Source organism: the organism of the source record quoted next, unplaced genomic scaffold (genome assembly GCF_019419815.1).
Source record: "Pyrus x bretschneideri cultivar Hongxiangsu unplaced genomic scaffold, Pyrus_bretschneideri_v1 Contig20, whole genome shotgun sequence".
Lineage (NCBI taxonomy): Eukaryota > Viridiplantae > Streptophyta > Magnoliopsida > Rosales > Rosaceae > Pyrus > Pyrus x bretschneideri.
This window is the reverse complement of record NW_025999502.1, coordinates 5,858,612-5,880,214: the sequence shown is the minus strand read 5'-3', so window position 1 is coordinate 5,880,214 and position 21,603 is coordinate 5,858,612. Positions and strand designations below refer to the sequence as shown.

The following is a 21,603-nucleotide window of genomic DNA, read 5'->3' as shown; positions in this document are numbered from 1 at the left end:
CACTCTTCCATGATAATGCGCAACCAACTGCTGCAAAAGACGTCGGCTGTCTAGCAGGCCTTGTGGTCGTGCATGCAAGGCTTGCTGCTGCCCTTCAACAATTTGCCGGCCGTCGGCAGCGATCAGTAAACCTAAGAAGATCACCAAGACGAGTATCAGTAATGTGAGACGTGCCATTTGCTCTGCTAGGTATAGAGCTGCTGTTATAATGGGGATAATTAGCAAATGAAAATTAGTAGAGGAAATTAAGGGAGGGACTGAATGATCGAGAGTAGCTCAAATGGTATTGAGTAGCCCTAATTTATAGGGAGATTAAGTATAGTGGGTCGAGGATAAAACATATTATGGTTGTATTAATTGAACGACAAATTGGCATCACCACTTGGTCATCTAGTCATACATGGTGTAGCTTTTAGCTGTGGATTATCGGTGTTTTTCTTCTTTTGACTCTCCCTTTAGCTTTTGTTTTGTCCTCTCTGTATCCTAATTTTACAATGCCCCTTCTCGTTCTCGGCCTCCCCTCCCCAAAACGATCGACAGGACAAGGTGCAGCTTAGTCATCATCTGCTATTATTTATTTCCACGCTTGTACATTATTGATTTAAAATTGAGACAGAAAAAAATAAGCAATAAATCCAACAAGATTACTGTATAAATACGATCCCCCATAATCCAAAACTGCAAAAGATTTGCTACCTAGTTTTTTTTTTTTTACTTGCAGGATATCATTTTTATATTTTAATATGCTCATTGCCACATGGGTCCGATTACTGATTTGGAATAAATCTCAAATCTCATGGATTATGAAAAATAATTCCAACGGTTTCAGTTTGTTGTATGGATTCTTACTCAGTGATTCATAAAACTTCTTTTTTTGTCGTTTATATTCATTAGTTTAATTTTGTCGGCTATTTTTTTTATCGAGGTGTATATTCTAGTTAATGTATTAGACCCTTTTTGATTTGTTGATTTATATCTCTCTCTGCGCACAAAATATAACATGATAACAATCATCAGAGATAATCATTTCAAAGAAAAAGATGACCACTTTGCTTGTCTTCATATGAGTATTTGATTAGATTACAATTCCTTATGAACTAGTTTGATTATTCTGGTCTTATCACCGATTGTCTCATAAAATTATTTTCATTGGTTAAAGTTATTAATTACATTGAGAAAGAATCAAAGAGCAATAAGGATTGTAGGAAAATGAAGAATTTGAGGGAGAAACAATTGAGAGAGAGAGAGAAAATAAGTAAACTGTATGAATTGTAGTTCAAACATAATGAATTGGATCCTCACAATTACAAAACTTTTATCCACACGTATATTTCACTTAAAACTTTCAACAAACTAACTAATCTTTTTAACAACCTAACAACTTTAGTATGACATGACACCCTCACTAATTAACCAATGCTGAAATGTCGTTTATTGATACTCAATAAAAGTGTTTCAAACCCGACTAAATTTTAATGGAATCAACAAAAACCCTTTTAACCGACCACCTGATAGCACTAAGTCGAACGTCGATCTCCATTGGAGGAGCCACTTTCACGGTGGAGCAGCACACAGTTGAGCTCTTAGAGGAAATTTCAAATAGGGCCCGCAGTCAAATCGTTTAAAGTGTACCAATCTTGGCACATTGATATCCATATTGTACGATTATAATATAGCATCATCACGCACATTGACATCCACCATTTGAAACCAAAATCTAAAGGTCTAGGCCTTTGGAACTTGATGGCATGTTTCTCTTTTTTTTTTTTTTTTTTTTCTTTTTTTAATATTGAACAGTGAGAAATTTCCAAGTATTGTTCAATCAACCATATGAAGTTTTGACCGCAAACGGCACATACAAATTTGAACTCCAAACTAGCTAATGCAACAACGACAGGCTCCAGTAAACGCTACTAGACTCACTTCATTGTCTTATTTTCCCACTTACGTTATATTTACACCCATTGTAAAAAGTTAAAAAAAATTAAAATATTATTTTCCCACGCACTATTATTCCTAAAATATCTCTTAATAGATATATATAATTATAAACTTGTCTCTTTAAAAAAAGAACATAAACAAATAATATATAAAACTAAGGATATGGTCATGATAGAATTTCATCTGCTTCATCTAACATAAGAAAAATACATTATTGTTTTATATTAAGACAAATCGTCTAAACAAAGTGTGAGAGTTATCACACCAAAACTAAACTAAGTTTATTCTTTTTGCTTTCTCTGAATGAAAGGAGATGAGACGATGAGTTAGGGTTTGAGGGAGACAAATCGTTTAAACAAGAGAGTTATTACGCCCGAACTTTTGTTTTTAGAAAAAAAAAAAAAAAAACGCAAAAGGAGGTAACTAAGGTCCTTGTTAGTTATTTTACAAATGAACAAATTTGTGATTAAAAAATGGGAGTTTTAACAAAACACTCCCGATGCTGTTCACTTTTAACAAAAAACCACATTTATACCTTTCACTGGTACTATTCACTGTACCTTTATAAAGGGCTTTTCATTAAAAGGGAAGTTTTTTTGGATTTTTCGTTAGTTTTCCTTTAAAAAAATTATTAAAAGGTAGGTTGGAATATAAGACATTGAGGTGGGAATAACAACGCTCATAAAATAAAATATAATTTAGTTTGAAAATAATATAACAGCAGATCATTTTTAAGTTAAGCAAATTTATTACTTCGCTTGTAAGCAAGAATACAACCATTAGATAATACACCTGCGATACTAAAATATTAGAATTTTAAAATAAAATAAAAAAACTAGTTGAAATTGAAGGATAAAGTGTTCATCCAAGTTAAACGTACTGGGAACGAAAGTTAACAGAAAACCCAAGATAAGAAAAATACCGAACTACAGGAAAATAGCCGACAAGATTACTAGTGTTAATTAGCACCTCGTAATTTCAATCCAATTTGTCTAAACTATTGTGGACAGCAATTTTGTAGTGGTAAGCATCCCGTCTTCGATCTCACACGAAGTAAAGCCTTGCCAAGAGAAGACACATCCTGATCATCATTAGGATTTGATAACCCAGTAATCCAATCAAGAAAATTGGAAGGTACATAGAGGATCTGCATGATGAACAATTGAGCTATTCTAGCTTTTATTTTTGAGTCTGCATGTTAACAACATAAGTTTTCAAATGATTCTCTAATTTCACATAAGTTTTCCTTCACCATCTATAGTATATTCAAGTTTATGCTATTTCAATCTAGGATGATCGAAGTGATTCAATTCGCCTATAGCAAGAATCGAACCTAAGATCTCTCACTTACAAGTAAACAAATGCACCTTTAACATGAAGTTATGATATATATATATATTCTTTTAGTACTTGCTAAAAAAATTGTATGATTCAATATCTTGAAAGTGAGAGCCTTGAATTCCACACAAGAGTAGCCCCTTGTGGACCGCCTAAATCCTACAAATGAATAAAAAGTTAGAGCTACATTGAATCTCACCTGAATAGCCTCATCTATCATGGCTTCTCTACAACCAAGAAAGAAAAGACAAGTGAGACGTCGCACCGATGTAGTGTGAGCCAAATGTTCTCCGATGCTTAAATTAGATTAATCGTAGTAACAATGAATCTCAAGCTATGAGTTTCTTGGTTAGGCATGATCTTGGAGATAATTCATTACTGTACACGTTGAGATCCCAGAGTGGTTCATTTGAACTATATGTAATCACACCCATGTAGCCAAACCTGGCCATCGCTAACCCCCGTCTATTCCGAAGCTCCTAATTTTGTCGCTCTCTCTCATGAGCGCAATAGCCAAACTTGGAAATCAATTTCCCATTCACATGATAATGATAGATCTCACAATTTCATGTACAACTCATTAACACGACACAAAAATAATAGATTTTGGATCAAGACATGACATGTTAAAATAACAGATTTGACACAAACACGAAAAATACAACTTAGTTGATTTATTTAATCCGACGGCTAAAGAGAGTTATGTGAAAAAATATAAAAGGTGTGGGAATATCACCCTCGTTCTCAAATCCAAATACTTGGACGGTTTCTTCAACCCGATTGTGCAATCACCAACATCGAAACTGGTCCGTAAACCCCACCCCTACCCCTCCCTCTCACCGTAGCCTCCCTGAATAATCCAAGGGGCAAAATTTGGTCGACTACTGAGCTAGCCAGCCTCACAAGAGAAATACCAATTTCCAAATGACAACCAAATCAACCAGAAAATCACACACACAAGTATGAAGCTTGTTTAAGCCCTGTAATATTGCTACACCATGAACAATTCATCCGCGGACGAACCAAAAGAAAAATTAAAAACGACTTCCGGTTCTTTCCAACACTAACAAAGCATTAAAGAAGAGAGAAAGAAAGAGTGTAGCAGTTATTCGGAGTCTTACTCCTGATATTGGTGAGATTCTACAACTGCAAAGTGCATACAAATCTACCAAACATAGCAATCTCATGGGAATACAAGAGAATTCATATGAATGAAGTTGGTTTACAGGCTATCTAATTTTGTATCCACCAAAGCATCCTCAATCTGTCAGCACCAAACCAAAAAACAAGTCATCCAAATTTAGACGGGTCGCAGACTCGCAGTACTTAGCAATGTACATGTGCTATGCAAAACAGACCCAACTGTATCTATTTATCACCACATTCTACCAATATTATACAAATTCTAACAAGACCAACGGATGAGAGAGAAGAGAACCCCATTCTATACTTGCACGATGGTTGGAGGCCTTGGAGAAAATTTCCACTATACACCAATCGCAGATTCAATTCGAAAATTTGTCTGAAAAGCTTCCAATCACCATCTACCCTAATTTTCAGAGATCTGCCATTTAAGATAATCGTCATTAGTAATTCAGTTACATAGTTGCTTCCATCAACCATTACAAATAGCAATCATTTGTAATCCAAATTAATAAGATGCCAGATCATATATTAACAAGGTTGCATCTATTCTCTTCACCGCAAAAATTACACTGCATGCCCAACCATCCATCAAAGTCCAAACAAAAAGCAGGAGAGAACTCATTTCAAGTTTCACCTAATATACGACATGAAAAGATTTACTTTTTAAGTATGTATGTGCTATAAAACTATAGAGTATATGAAAGCCCAAGGGCACAAATAAGAACAAACAAAACTGATGTAAAAAAGGGCTGAGTAAGGTCACACATGGCCTGTAAAGCAAAAAAATCTATGAAACATGCACTTATGCAAAGCTTAAATGTGATCAAATTACTCGAACCCTGACTTGCTCACTTAACTGATCTAGTGTTGACACCCTCTCCCAGGAGAAAGGCAGGGTATTCCCTTATAGCTTGCCTTGTAATTGTTGCATAGACTTGCGCTATACAAAAACAGGGAAAGCAGAAATATGCAACAAACAAAAGTCAAGCATGACTTGCTCGGTACTGCAAGCTCATGACCCAATACACAAACAAAAATGATCCATCTTACTAACTTCTTTGAAATAATCCTTCCCTACCAGGAAAACAGTAGATAACCACCATACTATGGTGACTGGAATAGAAACGACAAAAACAACCAAGACATTTCAGACCCATTTCCAGTGGACACATTCTCACTGGTGAGATACACAGCATCTATTAGTTAAAGGGCTAGTTGAGCTCAGTAGTAACTTGTTTGGCAGTCTTGCTGGGATCCCCAGATCAAATATCTGGTTTACAGGACACTCTTAGGGAGTCATGTCTTCTAGGATTCCAGCTTTTTATTTCTTACAAAAATCTTTGACCTTACTCCCTAAACAGAAATGAACGCTGTATACAGGTAGTGGGCTGATGTACACTGAAGGGACTCTGTACGCTGAACCTTTCTTTTTAAATAAAACAGCCTTAGAATGTACTAGAAAATTTGGCGGGAAAAGGACCAAAGAGCAGAAACACAATCTCCCATTGAGCAACATCAAGATTTTTATTCTGGGGACAAGGACAGTTGGAGTGGTGATACATTCCTTAAAATTTCTAGAGAGGGAGAGTCACTGGGTGAAAATATGAGATGATATTTGATACCAGATGTGATTGTTACAACAAAAACTAATAGTAAGTGGTAAACTTGAACAGCACTTTCTAACTCAAGAAGATAGAACTACTTTGACATGGCAGGCTTTACAAGCAACACATGTATACAGCCGGTATATACGCAACCCTCAACTTCATGTTTAACAAGAATGCATATGGTAATGCAAAGACTATTAAAAGGATTAATCTAAATTGGAATCAACAATTAAATCTGTCATTAATGTTTTGGTTTCCACTCAGTAAAACCTCAGTCGAAAATTAAAAAGAGAATTTTAATTTCACTCTCAGTAAAAACTGTGTGATTTCCTGCTCCCACACGCCAACTCCATCTCCTTCTCTCTTCTCACCCCCTTCCTCTCTCCAAATTCTGTTCTATGAGCAATTTCCACGCACCATTTTTCTTCTCCTACAGACCCCTGTTTATTTATGGCCTTCCATTGAAGAACCTAAGGAAGAATCAATGAACATAGATAAACAGGTGTGTGCAACCATTTCCCTATTTTTGTTATAAAACTCTCTTCATATTTGAAACAAGCTGGAAAGTGAAAGAAAATTCCGAAAATGTTGACCCTGGCAGTAATTTAAATTGCTACACATCTATATAGCAATTGAAAACAAAGAGTTTGAGTTTTATTTATATAGATGTCATTCAAAAATCTTAAACGTCAACGACTAAAGGTGGGGGTGAACAAGTAAGCAGGCAAGGGGGTACAACACGTAGGAATATACTTGCTCCTCATCTTCTTCAATGACAAGTGATTGAAGAAGAAACGTTATCTTCAAAAGGAAAAAAATTTGAATTTTGAGAAATGTTTTGGAGAGAAATTTAAAGCACACTGACCGTTTTAAGTACTAATACTTCCAATGTATATAATACTTATTGCAATTACGCACACACACACACACATATATATATATAACAGCTTCACCCTGTAGCAAGAAAAAGTAAGCAACCCCTCATGAATGACACATTTTGTGCTATCATCTAGAGTTCTTTTACAACATATTCCACCATTCACAGCTCCAAGGTGAATCATGCATCAATACTAATAAATAGTCTGGTCCATACATAACATAAGAACCTACACATCTGCTTCCAAACCAATAAAAATTAAAATAATGGGGCAGCTACTGCAAAATGTTGGTCAAGTTTAATGTCATTGATAATATCACTTCAGTCAAATGATGTAGTTTACAACCCCAACTAAACACTATAAACGCACTTGATTACATAACAAGGAAGAACAAAAACTGCAAAATGCTTGGAACAAGAATCAAGTTGATAGAATCTTACCTCAAAAGAAAATAGTTAAGTCCTAGGCGAACCTGCATCTGATCCAGATGCTGACGAACTATCACTATCTGAGTCTGCAGCAACACGGCAAGAAAAAGAAACTACTTTACTAAACAAGAACTTGCATAATTGCACACCATATGCTCAGCAATCTGTGAAATAACTTTACATCTACGAGCACAAAAATGTATTATAGTACCACTTGAGGAAGATCCAGAATCACTGCTAGAGCTGCTTGAACTACTCGACCTACTTCTATTATCACCCTGGTTATCCCCTTGAATGGGTGTTGAAGAGGAAATAATCCTTCCATCTGCTCAAAAAAGGAACGAGTTTCAATTTATCAGTTTCTCCAAGGAAATCACCGATTCCAATGCCATGAAACATCGCATTCTGAAATATTTTACCTGTCTTGGGTTGTTTCAAAACCTCTGCTGCAACTGGGGCCTGGGTCTGTAAAATACAAAGAAAATTAATCATTTACCAACGGCCGTTACCACAAGAATCAGAGGTTAGAATGTAGCATGAGTCAAGACATACCTGCTGCTGGACATTCTGCTCAGCTTCTGCTCTGGCTTGCATTTCAGCTTTTCGCTTGTGTTTGCTCAAACTCTTCTTGTAATTGGTTACAAACCTGTCCAGCTCCCACAGGGTCTCGGTATCAACGCTATCTATGTCCACTTCAATTTCATCATCATGATGGAAAAGTGCCGAATTCCTCCTCTTTATAATCTGTATAATGGCATCCAGCTTCTCTGAAGGTAAACTCTGGAGTTGTGTGCTGAGCTTTTGCTTTTCTTCATAAGTCATGTCCCTTTTATGAGGATCTTTAGCTTTAGGCTTCTTAGGAGCGGGGGTCCTAGGAGTAATAGTCATGGATTTAGGCTTCGGATCAGCGTGACGAGAAATGGACTCAGACCTGTCCAAAATCCTTCGCATATCAAGATGAGGTGGTAGCAGTGGAGGTGCCTTTCTTGGTGTAGGAGTTGGAAGATTAACCCCATAATCATATCCAAACCTCAGCTCACGATTGTAATCTGACTCTATGATGGCCCACCTGTCCTCAAATATTCTGGATAACTGCTCTGCCATTACATGAACATCCTGCCCTGGGGGGTTATAGGTCATGGCATTGTGAAATGTAAGTCTCACATCCTCCGCAAATTCTTTCGGAGACTTGTACCAATTCTTGTTCAGCCTCGACTTGATGGTACCCAAGGTCCATTGGATGCTTGATAATGATATGATAATCGTGCAAACCAAGCTTGGCAGCATCAACAGGTTCATTAAACACCCAACCATGCTTGTGCTTCATCAATTTCTCAAGCAAAGAACTGCAACTCTTGAAAAACTTGCTTCCCATCCCACCGAACCCTTGCCACAATTCTCCTCCACCATGTCTCTTCCCATTCGATTTCGACTTCTTGTTACTCTCAGCAGGTGGAATCTTATCCTTGGCAAGCAAAAACTCAGAATTACGATAGAACTGGTTCGCCTTGGGGTTCTCTTCTCTTTCTCCACAATATCACTCATTCCCTGACTATTCTCCAACACGGATATACTCAGCTGATGCAAAGGCCTGGTAGCCTCTCGAGGAACACCTACAGAAGCAACCTCAGAGTGAACCAGCCTCAGCCCTCCACCTGCACTATTCGCCCCATCATTCACTGAAACATGGGAGTGACTAAACCCACCAATCTGCCCCTGTTTAGCCTCAATTCTCTTCACCAAACTCCGCACCAAATCGAGCTCACTCTCAAGCTTCCTTCGAAGCTCCCGCTTCTCCTGCTTCGACCTTGAAGCCAAATTAATCTTAGTTCGGCTATCCAAAGCCGGCTTGACCACCCCATTCTCTTCAGGTGAATTCCGACTTTCCCGCTCAATAGTTGCCTCAACCACTGCCTCTGCTGCTGTCGCCGCAGGTTCTTGCCGGTTCAGGCTCAAGGAGTCATCAGAGGCAGCAGCACCAGACTGTGAAATGAGCGGCTGAGTGGAATTTCCATCCTCAGACAGAATAGTCTGAGCCGGAGGCCGAGTGGAATTCTCATCATTCCCGTTATCCTTGTTCTGACTCTTTCTGTCCTTCTCGTTTTCGTTGTTGCTGTTGTCCTTCTGTTTCTGGTTGTGGTTGCTGTCCTTCTGGTTCTCTTTGATGTTGTTGTCCTTCTCGTTCTCGTTGATGCTGTTGTTCTTCTCACTAATGCTGCTGTCCTTCCCGTTGATACTGTTGTCGATCCCGTTGATGTTGCCGCTGGTGGTGGTTGGGATAGCGGCAGAGGCAGGGGCGGGGGCGGGGGCGGAGGGGGCAGCTAAGGCGGTGGTGGTTGTGGCGGTTGCGTTGGTATTTGTGTTTGCGTCGGTGTTGGCGGTGGTGTTGACGATGTTGTTCTTCTTGAGGCCTTTGAAAGCTTTTCGAGTATAGACCTTGCTCTCCGTGAACCTCTGTTTCTCTCTGGCTCCATCACCTTCTCCTACTGTAGGCCCCGAAGCCATACATGTACCTCCCAAAACCCTAATTCCCGTTTTTCCCTTTCACAAAGATCCAAGATGCTTAGGGTTTTTTACCGCTATCCGCCCAAACAAAAGAAATATTAACAAAACCCTAATTCTCCCCCCAAATCTCACAAACAATTCACAAAATCCTAGGGTTTCTTTCCCCTAATCGCCCAACCAAAACAGAGATCACCAAAACCCAATTTTCCGCCCAAATCTCACACATAAATCAAGAAAATCAAATTAGGGCTTCCTTACAACAAACCAGTGAGAGAGAGTTAGGGCTTACAAGTTACAACATCGACAACCATATGGGTAGAGCTTCGAGCTTCGTTAGCCTTTCTCTCCGATCAGATCTCGCTCCTTCGCTTTCTCTCTCTAAAACGTTTCACAGTCTCACAGTTTCTCTCTCTTCCGTCTCCCACTCTCTCTCTGTATCCTTATCTTACAAGTGTACGGCGAGGGAGGGGTTCGTGAGGGAGCGGTGGGTGACGAAACGTGTGGGAGCACCAAAAGAGTAGTGACCGGAAAGTATCATAGCACGGGTGGGGGGTTTGACTCACGCGACATACGAGGGAGTGACATGCAACGGACCAATGGGAGAGCGGGAGAGTAGGGCGTGAGCATCACGTTGAGCTTGAGTTTATTGGGGGATTATGTGGCGGGGGACTTGCTTTGTGGAATAATTGGAAGTGATTCCCCACGCGACAAGAAGGCGCGTGTAATTCAGTTTCGGCAATTGTAAAATGTGATTTGGTGATGATGACAGTCTCCGGCCGGGTTTATTATATGCCCCGATGATGCGCTCATTGCTGCCGTTTGCCTGGTGGTGGTTGTGGTTGAGGAGAGTGTCAACTTCCAAGTTCTTTGTTTGAGGCCAGATTTGAGCCCAAATACAATGCTCTTCCAAAAGGCTTTATTATTTGGTAAATTTTGTTTATGCTAGGGGATGGCTTCGATTTTATTCAGTTCGGTTTTTTTTTAAAATTAAAAATCAAATTGAAATTACTATTTGATTTCGCTTTTCTTCGGGTTTTTTTTTGTGTGGTTTAGTTCAATTCATTTTTCTTATTTTTTAATAAATTTGTAAATTAGTTTGAAAATAAAATAAATAAGTATTCATTTATGTATTATTTGGTTTCGGGTCCTCTAAAATCAAAATCGAACCTCGGTTTAATTGGGTTCTTTTCGGTCTCTGAGCCATAATCAACCAGAAAATCTCATGATAATAGTTTTAAGTCATGACATTAAATTTTTGTCTGTTTCTAAATGTTTTAATTTATTTATTTTGTATCAAAACTCGTAAACAAATTTTGTTCTTATGTTATAATCAGCTTAATATTGAATTTTTCATACAAAATTTAAAGCTTTACCACTCTTGTTTGATTAAAATTTGAACTTTTAATTTTTCTCATGTTAATCATATTGCAATATTTTGTCTAATTTCTTTCATACGACTTAAAGGCCCTTTTAACCTGAATTTCGGACTTCGCCACTGATTATTTCTCTTCCTTCTATCATGAGTTTTGTTCTTGCTTTCCTTCTCTTATTTGTTATTTGATTGTTTATTATTTATTTCATACCGTAAAACTATGAGATTTAGTAGAGGAGCTGATGAGCAGAGGGTGGACAAAATATGACATTGACGAGCGAAGGCAGTGCCAAGTACACAGCGACGAAGAATGTTGCGAATAGTTGAGATGAACGGGCTGGAGAAAAAGAAAAATCATTATAAATGTGGCACAGTATTAACTGTTTAGATTTCTTGAGTTAAGAATAGAAAGTGTTTGAAAATCCTTCAAAATCTACAAACAAAATTGGACTCGTTGGATCATTAGTCTCCTTAGTAATAGGATAGTTAAAGATAGCCTATGTAGTGAAAAAATTAGGACAAAACAAACTTTCTGTTAATTATTAGCACGTAAAGTTTACATGTGAAATTAACTATCTTTTTAGTCTCACATGCGAGCCTTATATGCTAACAATTAACGGAGAGTTAGCAAAACTTTCAAATTTTGGGCCTAAATCTCAATAAACTTTACTAGAGAGACTTACATCCTAATTTTTTTACCATAGGGGCAATTTTTTGACTACCTTATCATCACAGGACTATTGTGACATCCCACATCGTCCAGGGGTGATCCTTATATGTATATTCCTATCCCTACCTAGCACGAGGCCTTTTGGGAGCTCACTGGCTTCGGGTTCCATGGGAACTCCAAAGTTAAGCGAGTAGCGCGCGAGAGCATTCCCAGGATAAGTGACCCATCGGGAAGTTCTCGTGTGAGTTCCCAAAAACAAAACCATGAGGGCGTGGTGGGGGCCCAAAGCGGACAATATCGTGCTACGGTGGTGGAGCGGGCCCGGGAAGTGGTGCGTCCCGGGCCGGGATGTGACAACTATTAATCCTATTAAGCCAACAAAATTTATAAGAATTCTCCGCTTTCCATATAAAAGTTGTTGGATTTTACAAATGTCATCAAATTCATTATTTCAAAAGTATTTTAAAATTCTCGTTAATCTTAATTTGTAAAGGTAGTGTTAAGGAGATCAAATTTCTAAATTAAATTTTATAAATCAAATGATGTAGTTATTGATGATTAGATTATTAGTCGAGTGATTAACGTGCTTATTTTTTATTGGTAACACATCATTTGATTTGTAAATTTTGTTCAAATATTTGGTATAAGGAAAAATTGTAAAAAGTAAATATTATAATTAGAGAGACGCCAAAGGAAAGCGGGGAGTATTTATCATTAATAGTCAAAATTTAACACTCAATTTCATGAATATCACTTTTTATAAAAACTTTTAAATATAACAGAAAACTCACATGAAAAGACCTAAATACCCTTAAAATCCAAAACCACCTACATAGAAGTGCTTCACTGCTTCCCGAGAATTCTTAGGTCATCATTGTTGTAACCTTCAATTGTGAAACTTCATAAACCCTAATGTCGTCAGTGACAATCCCCACAACCACAGGATTCTTGTTATCCTTTCCTTGCATGTACTTAATCAACCTCGAGAGAGAAAGTGGTGCTTTGTTGACTTTGCTCATGAACAAACATTTAAGAACAACATCATTCAACTTGCTTCTAGTCCTCCGGACAAGAAAACGATACAAATGGGCGAGAAGCTTGAGATAGATATCATCGGACAACGCTTCATCTTCTTACTCTTACCTCCTGCCACAAGATTGATCCCCATTATTACTACTAGCATTGAAGCTCGGTTGCTCGGGACGCCGCTTCGAAAACGTTAGGACTTTATCTGGTCAATTCATTAAACAAATATGGATCATGTACTTCCATATGGTTGAGCCAAGGATGAAGACAGTGAGAGAAAAAGAGTGATTGTTCTCACGATCTTATACCCATGAGAAGGGCTTTTAATGGTACCTTCATTGTTGGCAACAACTTTTGTTGGTGGTGGGTACGACAAGGAGGTTGGGAACAATGATATGGATGAGGGTTGTGCAGATCTTATTGCTTATGGTCCTTGGTTCTTGGTTAACCCAGAATTCTTTAGTTTATGTTTATTTAGTTTTAATTTTGAGGGTATTTAAGTCTATTTAAGTGGATTTTCTGTTCTTTTTAAAAGATTTTCTAAAAAGTAGTATTTATGAAATTTGGTAGTAAATTTTGGTTATTATCGATAAAAAAATCAATGGAAAATTCGGATTCCCGGTAAAACGCCACGTGCCGTGAGTCGCCAACTAGGGAATCGAAGTCTTTTGTCCATTATCCTTACGGAATCGAAGTCTTTCAGTCTTTGTCCATTATCCTCTCCCTCTCTCTCTCTGTCTGCCACTTTGAAGTGCGTGAGGGTGAAGCAGAAACAGTAGTGGAAGGAAGCAGAAGCAGAAGCAGTTGTTGAAGGAAGCAGAAGCAGCAAAATCGGAGAAATCAAGCGGACGAAGTGAGACAGAGAAATTCGAAAATGTGCTCTTCAGAGGGTGATTGCAGGCCTTTGGGCTTTCTACTGGGCCTTCCGTTCGCCCTTCTCTCCCTCCTCATCTCCATCGTCGGCATCGTCATCTGGATCGTCGGGTATAAATATGATTCCTTCTATTCTTCCTCTCTCCAATTCATTGATTTCTCTCTGAAATTTTCAATTTGCAATTCGATCGATCACCTCATCTCATCTTTGTATCTCAAATTGTGATTGACTGATTGTTTGGTGCTTTGAATTTTGAATTTGTGATCTGATTTATTGCTTGTGGTGGGCGGTGCCGTCGTGGTGGCGGTGGTGGGTGGCAGGTTGTTGCTGACGTGCATATGCCCGTGCTGCTTGTGCGTGACGGTGATGGTGGAGCTGGCTCTGCAGTTGGTGAAAGCTCCAATTCATGTGATGGAATGGTTCACTTCTCAAATCCCCTGTTAATCTCTCCATCTTTTCATCTCTTTCTCCTCTGCTTGCTTGATACTCGCAGCTACTCACTTTTTTTTCTTTTATTTTATTATTTTTATTTTTACCATAAGTCGCTTTCTTAGATACATATTTCATTGTGAATGAATGCTTATGTATGTTTGTATGAGCGTTTTTGTTTCTAACCGAAATTGCGGCACAAGCTACAGTACTTACAAGTACACATTACTATCATCCCGTAGTCACATGTTCATTAGAAGTCGTTACAGCATATATTACCGTCAAATGATGGTGGTATCAAAATTAGACCAGGAAATGTGTTACACGTTTTGTTAACACGATACTAAATGATATGAAAGTAACGAATTTCGAATCAATACGATAATTAATCGTGTCTTTATCGGATCACACGATAAGAATTCGTTAATAACGAATTCTTAACAAGTTTACACGAGAGCAAAGAGTGACACGTGAGTATAATATTAACATTTACATCGATACTCTTTGTATTTTTTCATTTTTTTGATAGAATTGTAGTTTATCATATTAACATTTACTTCGATACACTATTTTTTTTCTTTTTCTTTTTCTTGGTATAACAATCTAAATATAATCTGGGATTAGACTTCCAGCGGCAGATAGTTCTCAAAGCAGTTGAGTCCATCCAGCTCCACCGCGAACCTCGGCGGCGACCTCCGGCTCTGCTTCTTAGCCTCCGGCAAAGACTCCATATTTCCCTCTTGGTTTGCTGTACTAATCGTGTTATTTGATGGAACGTACTCTTCAGCTGCTGTGTGGGGAAGGAGGACTTCACCCTCTGGTCCGAGAACCCAGCACACAAAGCATCAAACGAACTGAACATGGAATTCATGATTTCTTTGAAGGTATATTTCTGATCAGATGAACCAAAACTTGAAAACCCAATTCGCAAATCGATAATTTGAGAGTGTAGAGAGAGAATTTGAATGTTTGATTGTTAAAGAAAAAAATTATTTTGATGAATTTTGATTTTTTTTAATTACTAAAAAAGAACTTATTATCAAATATAATAATCATAGGGTGTACGTATATATCGTATATTAAAATATCTATTATTATATTATTGTTTTATATAAATTTAAAATTTTAAGTTTTATTTATATTTATAATATAAGATAGGCAAATAGTGTCACATCCCGGCTCGGGACGGATCATTTTCCGGGCCCGCTCCACCACCGTAGCACGATATTGTCCGTTTTGGGCTTATCCTCACAGTTTTGTTTTTAGGAACTCACGAGCAACTTCCCAGTGGGTCACCCATCATGGGATTGCTCAAGACCCCTTCTCGCTTAACTTCGGAGTTCCTATGGAATCCGAAGCCAGTGAGCTCCCAAAAGGCCTCGTGCTAGGTAGAGATGGGAATATACATGTAAGGATCACTTCCCTGGGCGATGTGGGATGTCACAATCCACCCCCCTTAGGGGCCCGACGTCCTCGTCGGCACACACGCGATCAGGGTTAGGTTATGATACCAAATTGTCACATCCCGGCCCATGGCGGATCATTTCATGGGCCCACTCCACCACCGTAGCACGATATTGTCCGCTTTGGCTTACCATTCCCTTACGGTTTTGTTTTTAGGAACTCACAAGCAACTTCCCAGTGGATCACCCATCATGGGATTGCTCAAGCCCCCTTCTCGCTTAACTTCGGAGTTCCTACGGAATCCGGAGCCAGTGAGCTCCCAAAAGGCCTTGTGCTAGGTAAGGATGCGAATATACATTTAAGGATCACTTCCCTGGGTGATGTAGGATGTCACAAATTGTGAGATTAAAAAATATATAACATATTAAAAATAAAAACATCAAGTAATTTAAAAATATTAACCACATTAAAAAAATATAATAACTAATTTACAAGTGCGAAAAATGTGAAAAAAAAAAATATACAAATGCTCTACGCTTTAAGAGTGAGTACATCATTGTTTGAATTTTTAAAACAATACAATACGAACTCTCATGAATAATATTTTTAAGGGAGTTTAAAATAAACCTTACCCATTTGGTATCGTGTAGTAATGTACTAATGTTTTTTCATTAGACTCCTATTTTGGATATGTAATACTTAAAAGACAAATGTTGTTTTTATGTTTTGAAATAATATTTATGTGATAATGTGATATATATATATATATATATACAAATTTAGTATTATGTTTTCAAATTTTTAGGGGTCAAATTATGTTTTCATTTTCATTATTTATTAATGTAAAATATATTTTCCTTAATAGGTAATGGGTCGGGTCAATTACCTAATAATATTAACTTGTCGATTTGGGGTTGGGTCATGTTACCCCTTTACTTTAATGAATGTCACACGACACGACCTATTAATATATCAAGTATGTCACGAAAACGACACGAACATAGAAAACACGACATGAATGTCAGGTCTAATCAAAATACTTGTAGAGTAAATTATAGCAATGGTCCCTCAATTTTTCCTTCAACTAAAAATTCATTACCATTGGTTTCTCAACTCATTAAAACGTGTAACTATGGTCATTTTCGTCAATTCCGTAAGAATTATATCAAAATGAGTTATGTTAGAATGATCATTGCTCCAATTAGGTAAAAGTTGAGGGACTATTTCTTTAGTTGGATTAAAGTTGGAGGGACCATTGATACAATTTTTTTATTTGATTTTCCATATTTGCCCCTTGATTCAACCTCACATGCATGACACGTGACTCATTTTGACGGAAGTTCTAACGGGTTGACGAAAAGAACCATAGCTGCATGTTTTGATGAGTTGAGGGACCAATGGTAATGAATTTTTAGTTGAGAGACCATTGCTTCAATTGGGTTAAAATTGAGGCGCTTTTGCTACAGTTTACTCAATCCTTGTAAGTTGCTAAACAGGTTACCAGAGAATGCGAAAGGAAACAGCCTAATTTACTAAACTGAGTTTGGCATAATTTTAACGCTTACTAGAAAATTATTGTGGAAGCGAATCACTCATTGTTCTGTGACCAATGTTCTAAGACCAGATAGAGCCGGGGATCTTCTTGAAAATGGGAAGATCTAGGATAGGCGGCCAACCTCCTGGAGAGAGCGATGTGCATGGACCAGGTGAGTAGGGATGCAGCTCCGTGGGCAAGTAGTCGGACGGCACAGAGGGGTCTAGCACCTCATGTTAGAACGTAATGAAATTAAGTTAGGTTTGATATATCAGTGTCGTAACACGTTCTTCTCTCTATATCATAACACGTTCTTTAGAGAACATGTACTCCGAGTATTTTATTCTATGTTTTGTATAAAGGATAAAGGTTTATAAGATTCGATACTTCTTTCGTATTTTTATAGAAAAATGGTTAAAATATTCTTGAAACACTCGAGAAAGTCGCGATGCAACTCACTTTCATGTCTTCTGATATTCGTCTATAAAACACATCTTAAAACGTGGCTTCCTGTATGCTTTCTCATTTGGTGTGTGGGGCTGCAAGGGCGAGACTACGGATAATTACTTCAATTGTTTCACAGCCTTCGCTTGTATTTGTTCGACACACTTTGCTCGTTCATTTGGGCCCTACCCTCTTGCGTATTTCTCTGTGTGGGCTTTTGCCCTATTTCAATAAAGAAATTTAAAATATAAAAAAAAAAAAAAAAAAAAAAAACAACAACAACAACAAATCGTCACGATTCCAAGGTAAGGAAGGTGGTTTTTACTACATAAACACTCAAAATTATTCACCAAAAACATCAACCAAACCCAAATTATTAACACAAAATATAACTCGCATATATATATATATACACACACACACACATATATATTGTATCTGCCTTTTATGCACTCGCAAAATATCTACACCGAAAAATGGAACCCAAAACTGAGAGTAGAAGTAGTCGTGCATTCATACTCGGTCACCCCTTGCTTGCTTTGCTATCCTCAATTCCTCCTGGTCATCCCTTGCCTGCTCCGTTCATCCGTCGACGTCTTCCACTGCTGTTCCTGGCCACCACTCAGTTCCTCCTCCTCCATTCCGTGCTGCCCGCCGATCAGCATGTCTTTTGTTGTCTGACCAATCTCCAGTAAAGTCTCCGTGACTGCTCCCAGCACCCCCTCACCAACCTCTCCCACCTGAGAGCTGTCCATGCTCATCATGTACTCCTCGTTGCTTCCTGCCCCAGCGCCACCGCTCCGCGACTTCATCCAACTCTCATCCCTGCCCTGATCCCGACTCGTGTCTGGCCCTCGCATGAGGCCCTGAGATCGATTCTGGGATTCCTGTCCACCTTGATAACCCTAATTATCATTCAAGTACAATCAACCCATTAAACTCTCCTCTCAAATACCAGCTTAATAAACTAATATTTCTAGCTCAAATTTTAATTATCTGATTCCTCACATCGATAATATATATTAGATGTATATACAGTCATGTTCATGTAATTCGAAGAGGAACCATACCTGAGTTCCCTGAACGCTAACATTCTCATGAGCTTGCTTGTTCCATGTCGTGCCTTGCTCCCATTCGGATCCTTCTCTTTCTCCTCCTTGGAGAGACTGTTTCAAGTAAAATAAAACATTCAAACAACTCATCTCTCGCTTGATTGGTAATGAAGGCCAGTAATAATTGTTTGTAATTTAATTAATAAATTTTTTTTTTAACACTTGAATCAATTTAGCTAATCGGTGAGCGGTATGTAATTAAATAGCACTCTTGACAAATATATACCTGCTGCTTATTTTGCTCTTCAGCTGATCTCTTGGCCTCCAGTTCTCTCTGCGCCTCCTCCTTCTTCCTCGCCGTATACTCCTCAGCCCTCTCCCCAGCCACCGCAGCGGCATCTTTAGCCACACTCAAAGGCTTCGAAACAATATCCACTGTTTTATGCCCAGCATATTCAGCTGCCCCTATCACAACCTTCGCTGCCTTTTTAGTCCCCTCCACTGCAGCCTCTGTGGTGTAATGCGCTGCCGTCCAACCGGCCACAGTCGCCTTGTCCTTCAAGTCCACTGCCACATTACCTGCATACGCCGCCGAAGTCTTCCCGCCCTCCAAAGTCTTGTCCTTGGCCTTCACAGCCCCTTCTTCCACGTAATGCACAGTGGTCTGACCGGCGGAGACAGCAACATCTTTGGCTCTACCCGCTAGTGGAGCTGTTTTTTCGACGGCGGTCTTGCCTGCACCAGTGAGAGTCTCTTTGGCAGTTTGTGCTCCTTGGAGGAGAGTGTCTTTAGCTTGTCCAGCTTTCTCTGAGGCATACTCGGTTGCGCTACCAAGCCCTTTCCTGGCCGACTCTTTAGCCTTGGCGTAACGCTCCTCTGCAGCCCTTATCGCCTCCATTGAATTCTGCTGAGCTGTGCCTCTCAGCTTTGAGATTTCTTCCAAAGATGGTTGTTGTTGTTGTTTGGTTCCTTGACGTCGACCCTCTTCTTCTTTGATTCTCTTAGTCTCCTCTTCAGTAGTGGTTCTCTCCTGTGTGCCCATTCTCTCTTGTGTGCTTTTCATCTCAGACTCGGAGCCTCGTCTTCCTTTAGAACCTTGCTGCTCCTCCTCTTGGCCCTGCAGCTTCTTGTCTTCCCCGGTAAGAGTCATTTTCTCCACACCCTCGTGTATTTGTCTGCGTCTACTTTCTTTCTGAACTTCACTAGTTTCTCGGCCTTTATCGGTCCGACCCTGCTCTTCTTCCCCACTCACTTCAAACTTCCCAACTGTCTGATGACCGCGATCACCACCACTGCCTTCTCGTTGTTGTTGACCTCCACCATGGGCTCCTTGACGCTCTTGAACCTTCCCAAAAGATTGGCCTTGCCGTCCACCATGGGCTTGTCCTTGACCTCCTTGACGCCCTTCAACCTTCCCAGTAGTTTGGCGACCTTGAGCTTCATGGCGCTCTTCAACCTTCCCAACAGATTGACTAGTTCCACCTTGACCTTGGCCTTGACCTCCAACTTGACCTTTACCTTCATGGCGCTGTTCAAATGAATGAGCTACACCTTGAACTCCGCCATGGCTTTTAGTTTCATGGCCCTGTTCAAACTGAGGGCCACTACCTTGACGTTGACCATGAGCTTGACCTCCGCCTTGACTTTTAGCTTCATGGCTCTGTTCAGACTGAGGAACTCCAGGTCCACCTTGTTGGCGGCTCTCTTTCTTAGACTCAGCTTCTTTGTCTGCCACCATGTTTTCTGTCCTCGCCTTGTCTGCCTGCGATTCTCTCTGTCTGTCCTCCCTCGCCGACGCCTGAGTATCTTTAAGAGACTCGAGCTTATGAGACCCGATCTCATGAGTCTCTCTTGCCTTCCCCATTCCCACATCGCCCACCGTATTCCCACTCCTCATCGAGGCAGCTTTATCGCCTTCGTCCTTCGATGACTGCTTGCTGCCGCTGTCGAGAGGAGTGTCTTTTCTGCCAGCACTCGTATCAGTAACATGTACCGTCATAGCCTCAAAGTGAGTAGTCATTTTGGGCACCTTGTCTTTCCCTATGTGCACCTCCCTCTCCGGCGTTGTGTTTTCCCTTCTTTGCTGCTGCTCGGAAGCCATTTCCTTCCTTTCCTTCTTTCTTGATTCAAACCAAAGCGCTAGCTGTTTGATATGTATACACACAATATGTATTCAATGCAATAACACGATCGATCAGGTTATATTCAATACAGAGATTTTGGGTTTCGGGTTTTTTTTTTTCCGCTAGAAAGATTTGATTGGCGTTTCAGAAGTGGAGAATGATGTTGGGCCGGATTGGGTTAAAAGCAGGAAGCCATGGCGGTGCTGAGGAGGTGGGTAACGACGTCGTCCATGCATGGAGGGCGACATCTGTTGGGTGGGAAAGTGCCAAGTGGTGGCTTCTTGACACGTTTGTTCTTGAGAGTCAGATTGCCATGCTACCCGGCAACTCACACGTCCAACTATTTCAGGTTTGCGTTATCCAACCCAACATTGTCTCTATGTCTACTGACACGAGGGAGAGCCATGGGCTGCCACGCATGTCAAATTCTTCAGTATGTGCTGAATAAGGATCGGGCACTTCAATCCATCCTTTATCCTTATCAGTTCAGTTAGCTGTCTATGTACCAAATGCATGCATTTAGAGATGATATTTCAAATGAATACTTGCTTTCATTTTTCCACTACACTATTAAATATATATAGTACATATGACTATTGAAATTAAGGTTTCCTCTACATATTATAATTTATAATAGTTAGTAAACCGGCTAAGGGTCTGCTGTCCCGTAATTATATGTTTCATTTGTGTCTTTTTATTTATTGCTTCCTAATTGCATGTCTCATTTGTGTCTCTTTACTTATTTCTTGACACTTGTTCCTCTAACCAGCTAAAGATTTGCTCTCCCCTAATTACATGTCTCATTTGTGTCTCTTTACTAGTTTCTTGACAC

At 39.4% G+C, this 21,603-nt stretch overlaps 3 protein-coding genes across 3 annotated transcripts; 1 reads left to right on the top strand and 2 right to left on the bottom strand.

Moving 5' to 3' along the window:
* Positions 1-4,376: 4,376 nt before the first annotated feature.
* On the bottom strand, positions 4,377-9,882 carry LOC103945435 (transcription factor GTE4). Its single transcript, XM_048583967.1, is given in 7 exon segments — positions 4,377-4,843; positions 7,351-7,424; positions 7,550-7,663; positions 7,758-7,803; positions 7,891-8,568; positions 8,570-8,853; positions 8,856-9,882. Coding segments are annotated over 6 exon segments (2,169 nt in total). The 5' UTR covers positions 9,844-9,882; the 3' UTR covers positions 4,377-4,843; positions 7,351-7,365.
* A 3,737-nt stretch (positions 9,883-13,619) lies between these two features.
* On the top strand, positions 13,620-14,448 carry LOC103945434 (signaling peptide TAXIMIN 1). Its single transcript, XM_009356005.3, has 2 exons — positions 13,620-13,895; positions 14,106-14,448. Exons 1-2 carry the CDS (start codon positions 13,786-13,788, stop codon positions 14,227-14,229), a joined length of 234 nt encoding a protein of 77 aa, XP_009354280.1. The 5' UTR covers positions 13,620-13,785; the 3' UTR covers positions 14,230-14,448.
* A 3,409-nt stretch (positions 14,449-17,857) lies between these two features.
* On the bottom strand, positions 17,858-21,334 carry LOC103945426 (seed biotin-containing protein SBP65). The gene is made up of 3 exons (XM_048583793.1): positions 18,935-21,334; positions 18,667-18,762; positions 17,858-18,501 (listed from the first exon to the last, which is right to left on the bottom strand). Exons 1-3 carry the CDS (start codon positions 20,747-20,749, stop codon positions 18,145-18,147), a joined length of 2,268 nt encoding a protein of 755 aa, XP_048439750.1. The 5' UTR covers positions 20,750-21,334; the 3' UTR covers positions 17,858-18,144.
* Positions 21,335-21,603: the final 269 nt, after the last annotated feature.

Bases quoted from the DNA above. Each gene is read 5' to 3' on its own strand.
- LOC103945426 (XM_048583793.1), bottom strand. From the start codon at position 20,749: ATGGCTTCCGAGCAGCAGCAAAGAAGGGAAAACACAACGCCGGAGAGG. The intron at 18,763-18,934 runs GTATATATTTGT...TACTTGAAACAG, and splicing joins AAGAGCAAAATAAGCAGCAG to TCTCTCCAAGGAGGAGAAAG. The intron at 18,502-18,666 runs GTATGGTTCCTC...AATGATAATTAG, and splicing joins TTAGCGTTCAGGGAACTCAG to GGTTATCAAGGTGGACAGGA.
- LOC103945434 (XM_009356005.3), top strand. From the start codon at position 13,786: ATGTGCTCTTCAGAGGGTGATTGCAGGCCTTTGGGCTTTCTACTGGGC. The intron at 13,896-14,105 runs GTATAAATATGA...GGTGGGTGGCAG, and splicing joins ATCGTCATCTGGATCGTCGG to GTTGTTGCTGACGTGCATAT.